The sequence below is a fragment of the Bison bison genome, unplaced genomic scaffold (genome assembly GCF_000754665.1).
Source record: "Bison bison bison isolate TAMUID 2011002044 unplaced genomic scaffold, Bison_UMD1.0 scf7180017864012, whole genome shotgun sequence".
In the NCBI taxonomy this organism is placed as follows: domain Eukaryota; kingdom Metazoa; phylum Chordata; class Mammalia; order Artiodactyla; family Bovidae; genus Bison; species Bison bison.
In genome coordinates, this window is record NW_011494584.1 from 632,914 (window position 1) to 642,126 (window position 9,213).

The 9,213-nt window shown below is 37.0% G+C and overlaps 1 protein-coding gene across 1 annotated transcript in view; it reads right to left on the minus strand.

Annotated features, from left to right (window-relative positions):
- FSTL5 (follistatin-like 5) overlaps window positions 1-9,213 on the minus strand; it is a 773,393-nt gene that overhangs the window by 440,431 nt on the left and 323,749 nt on the right. The window contains exon 6 of the mRNA XM_010834087.1: window positions 3,924-4,044. Within this exon, the coding sequence (XP_010832389.1) occupies window positions 3,924-4,044 (121 nt within the window). The remainder of the gene's footprint in view (window positions 1-3,923; window positions 4,045-9,213) is intronic.

Here is a 9,213-nt window from a genome sequence, read left to right on the forward strand (position 1 = left end):
CTGCTGCTAAGTCGCTTCAGTCGTGTCCAACTCTGTGTGACCCCAGAGACGGCAGCCCACCAGGCTCCCCCGTCCCTGGGATTCTCTAGGCAACAACACTGGAGTGGGTTGCCATTTCCTTCTCCAATGCATGAAAGTGGAAAGTGAAAATTGAAAGGGAAGTCGCTCAGTCGTGTCCGACTCCTAGCGACCACATGGACTGCAGCCTAGCGACCACATGGACTGCAGCCTACCAGGCTCCTCCATCCATGGGATTTTACAGGCACGAGTACTGGAGTGGGGTGCCATTGCCTTTTCCGCATATGTTTCCTACTCACATATAAATGCCTTGCTGATACAGACAATCCATACAAGTTAGTTTTGCTCTCTCCAAGAAGTCATTATAGAACTGGTTGCCCTGTTTAATAAGGTTGAAACACTAAAAATGTAAAACTATATGGAAAATTTCTTGGTTAAACCACAAGGAATATTAAAACACTCCAGATAATTCTAGAATTACTTAGAAAAACACTATCTTTTCCAACTGATTGTTAAAATAATTTTATCATAGTTAAGAAAATGTTTTGTGATGATTCAAAATGATAAAAGCTCATAATATGATTGCCAATTGCCAAGTGCTTGCATTACCCATTATCTCTTTATGGTTCAAAAATATTTAAAATGTAAACCTTTTGTATTAGACACAATTTTCACCTAATAGCAGAATTATTAATGATATTCATTCAATTTCATGGTATTTCATATAAATAATTTCTGTAAAATTGACACCATATTACCTTCCAGCCATCAACAGAATCATATAGATTTTCTTCTATCCAAATTCAATTGTTCCTAGTGCCCAATTGTTCCTTTATAAACCATGTTTCACTATGTCTCTATCGAATGCTTATACTAATGCTTCAGATTTCTAAATTGCATAATTTTATTTATCTTTACAATATACTGACTACCTTGCCTTCCTTAGCAGCCTCAAATCATCTCTCAAACACAGTATCATATTTTCCCCTTCATAGGGGCCAGATAGTAGTATTCTTGAGAAGATTCTTATGTAGTAATATTGCTGCTGCTGCTGCTGCTGCTACTGCTAAGTCGCTTCAGTCATGTCCTACTCTGTGCAACCTCATAGACGGCAGCCTACCAGGCACCGCCGTCCCTGGGATTCTCCAGGCAAGAACACTGGAGTGGGTTGCCAGTTCCTTCTCCAATGCATGAAAGTGAAAAGTGAAGGTGAAGTCGTTCAGTCGTGTCCGACTCTTAGCGACCCCATGGACTGCAGCCTACCAGGCTCCTCCATCCATGGGATTTTCCAGGCAAGAGTACTGAAGTGGGGTGCCATTGCTTTCTCTGATTGATATTGCTAGGGATCACTATTCAGTCTTTGCCATGTTATCACAAAATAATATGTTATTCACACTTTATTTTCATTGTTTTGTCATTTTCTAGCTCCACTTTTCCACCATCAACAATAACTACATTTCAAATAAAAATCCTATAGAAACATATTTAATTCTCTTATTCACACTTGATAGTTTGTATACCATTAAAAATGTTGCCTGCTATTGCTACAAATTTCAAGTACTTTTATTTAGCCAAATCCCAGTGTCTTAATATTATGAGAGTGTGGAATAGTAGTTGTTAGATTAGACTCCCTGTTTAATAAAATAAGTTAGTAAAATAGTAATAATAGTTCATAGACTTTCTCTAAATACTGTGGTATATCATGCAGCTGAGATTTTATTTATGCCACTATAGGAAGCACACTTGACACCCTAAAATGTCTCTTTAGTATACATACTACTTGTGTACTAAAGAGACAATCAAAGCCCAAAAGACTGAGACAGTAAATTTCAATTTTCCCCCTAACTGCCTAAAAGAAAGCAGATAGAAGACCTGTTCCAGGAAGGGAGCTGTCACTGTAGGCTAACTATAATGTGAACTAGGTGTGGACAGGGAGGAACTTAGCAAATCTCTATTTGTTAAAATTCCTATGTTCTATTTTCTCTGCAGGGCCCAGCAAACATTTGTTTACCAAACATCTGCTTTTTCATTTGTCTGAAAATTGCCTTCCTGCCCTCTGAAGTCCTCTTTTGTCTTTAGCTGAGGATGGTACTCAAGGTGAGGTTTTCAGTCATTTAAGGTAAGGGTTTCAGTCATTGAGGACAGTACTTAAGGTAAGGGTTTTACTACTTAAGGTGATGGTTTTGGTTTTCCTGGGTCTCTCCCATTTATATACATTATTAAACTTTGTTTGATTTTCTCCTGCTAATATGCCTCATGACAACTTGATCCTTAGGCCAGTCAGAGAAGTCTAGAAGGGTCGTGGAACATTTCTTCCTCTCTGACACTATTCTGTTTGTCCATCTTCCGTCTCTCATCCAACAAAGTCCAAATCCACTCATCCTGAAGACTCATTCAATTATTACTACCTCCACCACCTCTCCTTGATTCCGCAAGGGGGAGATTATATTCTTAATTCACTGAATATTTTGTGTAGGACTTTCTATGACATTTATCTCCTTCTATCTTAAATGATTTGGTATAACATAATATAATGTGATTTTTTATAATATAATATGTTTTCCTGATAAACCATAGTATTCCTGTTATCCTAAAGCATACAAAAGAATGCTTGCTACAGAGTGAAGTTCAATGACAAACACACAGACTTCTTAACTATAGATTCAATTATAAATTCAGCCACTTAATTCTTAATTTCTCATGTTTCAGTTTCTTCATATAATCTTCCAATGATAATGCTGCTCTCTTCTTACCTTTGAAAAGTTGTACACACCTTTAAAGGATGAAATGTTTACTGAGATATCCCATCTTGTATTATGCTTGCAATTTAAAGTGGAAATACAGCTTAATTAAATCTGAAGAGCATACTAACTTCTTGCCTTAAAGCTTTATAACCTGCAACTCTTTCATATTTATTACTTTGCTAGTATCAAATACCACATAAAATATGACCAATGTTTAATGTAAAATGATGTGATAATTACTATCATTATTCATATGAATTTTTAGAGATTTAAGTAATTTTTTCCAATATCAGACAGCTGATGTATGACAGGCATAATTCAAACATGATCTTTTTATATGAAACACAGTCTATTTCCTGTCTTTTTGGAAAAAAAATACATGTGTATATATTTGGAAAGCCATACATATGTGAATACATATAAAAATATTAAAGACAATCTATTTATCTAAAATGCCCTTTAACTTGGATTACTTTGTGATTTTCAAATACCAACCAGTTTATTTAATGATTCCCCCCCCCCTTTTTTTTTAACACACACTCTGAAAACATTCCTTTCTGTTTTTCTGTCTCCTAGTTTTTTTTCTTTGGAATTATTTTTAAAGAATAACCTGGCATGTAGCTTTTTAAAACAAAATCATCTTTACAATTTTGCAATACAAAGTATAAACATTCAATTTGAAGAAGTCTTAAAGCATTTACACATATATCATTCATTCTAAAGTATCTTAACGTAAATATAAATTTTCATTCATATGCTAATTTTGTTATCATATATGTAAACTATTAAACAACTTTATTTTACCTATAAGGTAAAAGAGTCACTGTGTAAATAATTAAATTGCTTTTGATAAGCAGTGACAAACAATGAAGTACTGTTCCTAGTCTAAAATAACCTTGGAAATAGCATTGTGGAATTAATATCTAAACTAGAATCAAGAACTGATAGCAAGGGCTACTGAATATTTCTAGCTCTTTATTTTAGAATATTAAATCCCTTACCTCTTACATTCTTTTCAATAGAGCCAAACCCTTAAATTTTATCAGTTGTATCACTTCTCTTCAGTAGCAGCTTGTACTTTGAGATCAAGCAAACACATCATATTGGGTAATGAATCAGGAAAAGAAAAAAGAGGAATTAGAAAACGAATCTTATACTCACGGAATGTTCTATAAAATTCTTCAAGAGCCAGGTGCTTGTCTGAGTTAAAATCATCATATTTCAGTAGATCATACAAAGTACAATCAGAAAGGTCCTTGCCAAGTTCTTCCTGTTTTATCACCTGAAAAGAAAATTAAAATCATGCAATTATATCAGTGTCTTAACATTTCTATAGGTAATTTAAGTCTACACTTGAGCAAAGAACTGAACTTATAGGAAACCTGGGTTTTCAGTTACTGGACATTTATTTTCAAGTGTTTCAATGACATAAAATTATAAATTTGACTTAGTTTATTTTGACACTCAGACAGATACTTAGAATTTAGCCTGAAAGTTCTAATACAAAAATCTCCCAGTAGGACCCAGAAAACTTGAACATTAAAGGGGCATTTTTGTATTTTACTCATTTACTTTGCTTTACTTACATTGACTCAAGGAGATACTTTACTTCTACATGAAAATTGCCTCCTAAGTCTCAGTGACCCATGTCAAAATGGAACAGCTCTTTCCCAATAAAAATAGTCAGTAGCTTGTTCCAATTTTCATCTTCCTATTATTTGTGAAAAATGAAGTTAGATTTTTTTTTTTTTCTCTTTTGTCTAACATCCTCCCAAGCTGGAAGTGAAGCCATTTGGGATTCTGAACTAACTCCCTGGATCACAAAGGAGCTATTAAGCAAATTACTGTTTCCAGGAGCCAGTTAGAATTAATGCACCAATTGATGATGGGAATCTACCCAAGCACGGGTGAGAAAAATCGCCAAAATGCTTTTCTGCTCTGTGCTCTGTTCCTTGGACTGTGGCAGTAGCTGTTTTAAGATTCTACTGATTTTGACTGTAGCTTGTCTGGTAAAAGGGCTCCCCAAGATTTTTCAAACATTCCTTTTCCCCAGGTAGCTGCATGCCTGTGTCCAACAGTCTTTCATATTTGTCCACAGAGGGAGTGGTTCACATTGCTTGGAGGTTTGCTTTACCGTGTACGTTTTGTTAAAGTTGGTGCAATCAGGAAACACAAGCTTTGAAGTCAGCCAGCTTTGGGTTTAGACCATGCCAAGGCTACATAATAGCTCTATAATTTCTGGCAAGTCACTCAACCTTTTCTCACTAAGAAATTAATGATAGCAACCTCTACTTCTCCTGGTTGGTGTGCAGATTATAAATACAAATATGCATATATATATATATAAACAGTTTTAGTCAAGTGAAACACATATAGTATACACTCAGACATAATCATTTAATGTTAAAAATAATGATTTATATATACACAAATGTGCTTCTAATTATAAAAATTCATTGGAGTTTTCCACACCAGCTTGTGTATATTATGGTTACATATAGTTTGAAAGATTGAGACTTTGTCATAACAATGGCAGATTGGTGATAATAATGTCTATTTTAATGAGCTATTTTTAACTCTTTTATGGAACACCCTAGTGTTAAAAGTTGTCATGCCTGCATGAGGATGAGCTGCAGAGACAGCTCTGAGGATGGAGCTTAGCCTATGCATCACTAGAAGCTCCTACCCCTGTCACCTGAGTGGTGACACGCAATGACAGTGTTTGCACTGCTAAATATAGCCTTCACAACATCATGTGCTCTCTATTCTTATTTACTGTATTCAAATTTCATTGGCTAAGCTGGCATTTACTGCCTTAGAGGAGGAAAAATGTGAGTGATTTATCTGCTTTCCATATAAATAGATATGGTTGATAGTGAGTGGTAAAGTCCTTGGCTTTCGCACAGTCCAGCTGGAGGGATTAACAAAACTACTTAATGGCTAGAGCTATTTCTCCTATAAGCCTAATGGGAAAACAAATACTGCTTTTCTGTTTAGAAAGCAACCAAGCTCTCAGCCACTCTCCATCTGTTGTTTGTTAGTTGATGAGAAAAGCCTTTTCCCAGGTGGCAGAGGGGCAGTGTTTTTGATCTTACCTCACTGTGCTCTTTCTAAAGACCTGTGGGGCCAGCACCACAGTAGTTTTTAGGATGCAGTGATAATGGAATCTGGTCAGATACTTTAATACTATTTTTGCTGGCTTTAATTCACATACTTTGTGAAATGATGGAACAGAAAGTTGGAAGAGAAGCTTTCATCATTGTCTCATATTAATTTCTGTTCTAATATTTTATTCAAGGTAAATTGTGTATAAACCAAGAGAACAGATGTCTATCGTTTTCCTTAATACTGATTTTGGCATAAGACTAACTTGCTTTTGATTTGATCTTGATTCGATCATGATGATACAACTCAAGCTGCATATACTGTTTTAAGGAATGTGCTTTAGAAAAGTGCATGGTCCTGGCTAGTGAGATTATATATATATATATATATATATATATATATATATGTATATAGCTGTTCAGTGATATTTGGCCTGCTATGATAGAGGGGTTAAGTGATTCATCCCTTCATAAATCCATTGTTTAATATATATTTTCCTCATTTATTCCATGTCTGTTCAATGAAATAGCTTACTTAAGACATGCTTCCTGGTAAGCATGTTTCTCCTTTGTTTCCTGATGGGAGATTTGGCATGGTGTGAGGTGTTTCAATGTAGGAGTTATTATCTTGTGACCTTTTAACCATCATGGGAAAATTGATTTAGATATTCTGGGTTCTGATAGCCTTAAAGAGCTGTGTGTTTGACTGTTGAGAAGAAAATGTAAAATAAGATAGAAGCAGTAATACATTAAGCACTCTGGCACTGGGAATTCAAACTTGTAGGACATTTATTTCATTTATTGTCTGGCTCTGGTTCTAAAACCTTTCCAGTCTAACCTCTTCAAAATGCATGTGTTACATCTGACATAGAGACTACTGGCAAAGCCAGATTCACTGAGCATACTGTCATTTTAAAATATATTTTAATTAGGATAAGTACATTATTTCTTTATATGTAATGAAGTGAAGTGAAGTGAAAGTCACTCAGTCATGTCCGAATAATTGTGACCCCATCGACTGTAGCCTGCCAGGCTTCTCTGTCCATGGAATTCTCCAGGCAAGAACACTGGAGTGGGTAGCTGTCCCTTCTCCAGGGGATCTTCCCACCCAGGGATTGAACCCAGGTCTCCTGCATTACAGGTGAATTCTTTACCATCTGAGTCACCAGGGATGCCCTTATATATAATGTTATTGCATATTTAATAGAATATTGTGTAGTGAAAATGTAACTTTTTTACTCACTGAAAGTGAAAGTCGCTTAGTCATGTCCAACTCTTTGCAACCCCACAGACTGTATAGTCCACGGTATTCTCCAGGCCAGAATACTGGAGTGGGTAGCCTTTCCCTTCTCCAGGGGATCTTCCCAACCCAGGGATTGAACCCAGGTCTTCTGCATTGCAAGTAGATTCTTTACCAGCTGAGCCACAAAGGAAGCCCAAGAATACTGGAGTGGGTAGCCTATCCCTTCTCCAGGGGATCTTCCTGACTCAGCAATCTAACTGGGGTCTCCTGCATTGCAGGCACATTTTTACCAACTGAGCTATATACTCATTAGGAAATAAAAATTCATGTAACTTGCATTATTACAATATTCATTTGACTGTAGTGGTCTGGAAATGAAAGTCGCTCAGTCACGTCCAACTATAGAGTCCAAGGAATTCTCCAGGCCAGAATACTGGAGTGGGAAGCCTATCCCTTCTCTAGGGGATATTCCCAACCCAGGGATGAAACCCAGGTCTCCCTCATTGCAGGCATATTCTTTAATAGCTGAGCCACAAGGGAAGCCCACAGTGGTCTGGAAACAAAACACAATAATTCTGAGAAATGCTTATAAAATATGCAGTATCTCAGATGATCAACAAGAACTGGAAAGAGAAATAGAAAATGCCAGAGGCAGATGTAGAGGGTTGTCTCCCGCTGTGAGATATATGGGTATTAGATTTCTGGGGATAAGGCATGATTTGGAAATCCAAAGTTATTATATTAACTTTCATGCAAGAGATACAGTGCATGTGATTTTGGTGGTCTTGAGTCATGCTGATGAGACTATTTGTGTAGGAGATCAGAGAGAGGAGTGAAATCTTCCAGTTTTGTTTCTTTTCTTTACTCTCCTTAGTGGAACAGGAGTGAAGGAGGAAATAGAACAGGCTCTATCTATCTTGAGAGCAGGACTCCATCTTGGGCAGGACTGTGGACTTTGAGTTATATGCCCAGTATCTATGGAAACGACATACCAACTGGGAAACCAGGTCCCCGAAGGAAGAGCCCCAGGGCTCTTCATCACCTAAAAGAATACCCTAATTATCTGTGTAACCAAATAGAATCATACATTCTATTACACTTCTTAGAGAATGACCACAACTCTATTGATAATTGTCCACGGTTGACTACCCAGGTTTAAGGCATATAAATCAAGGACTAGACCCAGAAAAACTGTACAAAAAAGATATTCATGACTAAGATAATCACGATGGTATGATCACTCACCTAGAACCAGACATCTTGGAATGTAAAGTCAAGTGGGCCTTAAAAAGCATCATTACGAACAAAGCTAGGGGAGGTGATGGAATTCCAGTTGAGCTATTTCAAATCCTGAAAGATGATGCTCTGAAAGTGCTGCACTCAATATGCCAGCAAATTTGGAAAACTCAGCAGTGGCCACAGGACTGGAAAAGGTCAGTTTTTATTCCAATCCCAAAGAAAAGCAATGCCAAAGAATGCTCAACTACTGCACAATTGCACTCATCTCACGTGCTAGTAGTAAAGTAATGCTCAAAATTCTCCAAGCCAGGCTTCAGCAATACGTGAACTGTGAACTTCCAGATGTTCAAGCCACTTTTAGAACAGGAGAGGAACCAGAGATCAAATTCCCAACATCTGCTGGATCATCGAAAAAGCAAGAGAGTTCCAGAAAAACATCGATTTCTGCTTTCTTGACTATGCCAAAGCCTTTGACTCTGTGGATCACAATAAACTGTGGAAAATTCTGAAAGAGATGGGAATACAGACCACCTGATCTGCCTCTTGAGAAACCTATATGCAGGTCAGGAAGCAACGTGAGAACTGGATATGGAACAACAAACTGGTTCCAAATAGGAAAAGGAATACATCAAGGCTGTATATTGTCACCCTGCTTATTTAACTTCTATGCAGAGTACATCATGAGAAACACTGGGCTGGAAGAAGCACAAGCTGGAATCAAGATTGCCAGGAGAAATATCAATAACCTCAGATACGGAGATGATACCACCCTTCGGGCAGAAAGTGAAGAGGAACTAAAAAGCCTCTTGATGAAAGTGAAAGAGGAGAGTGAAAAAGTTGGCTTAAAACTCAACATTCAGAAAAT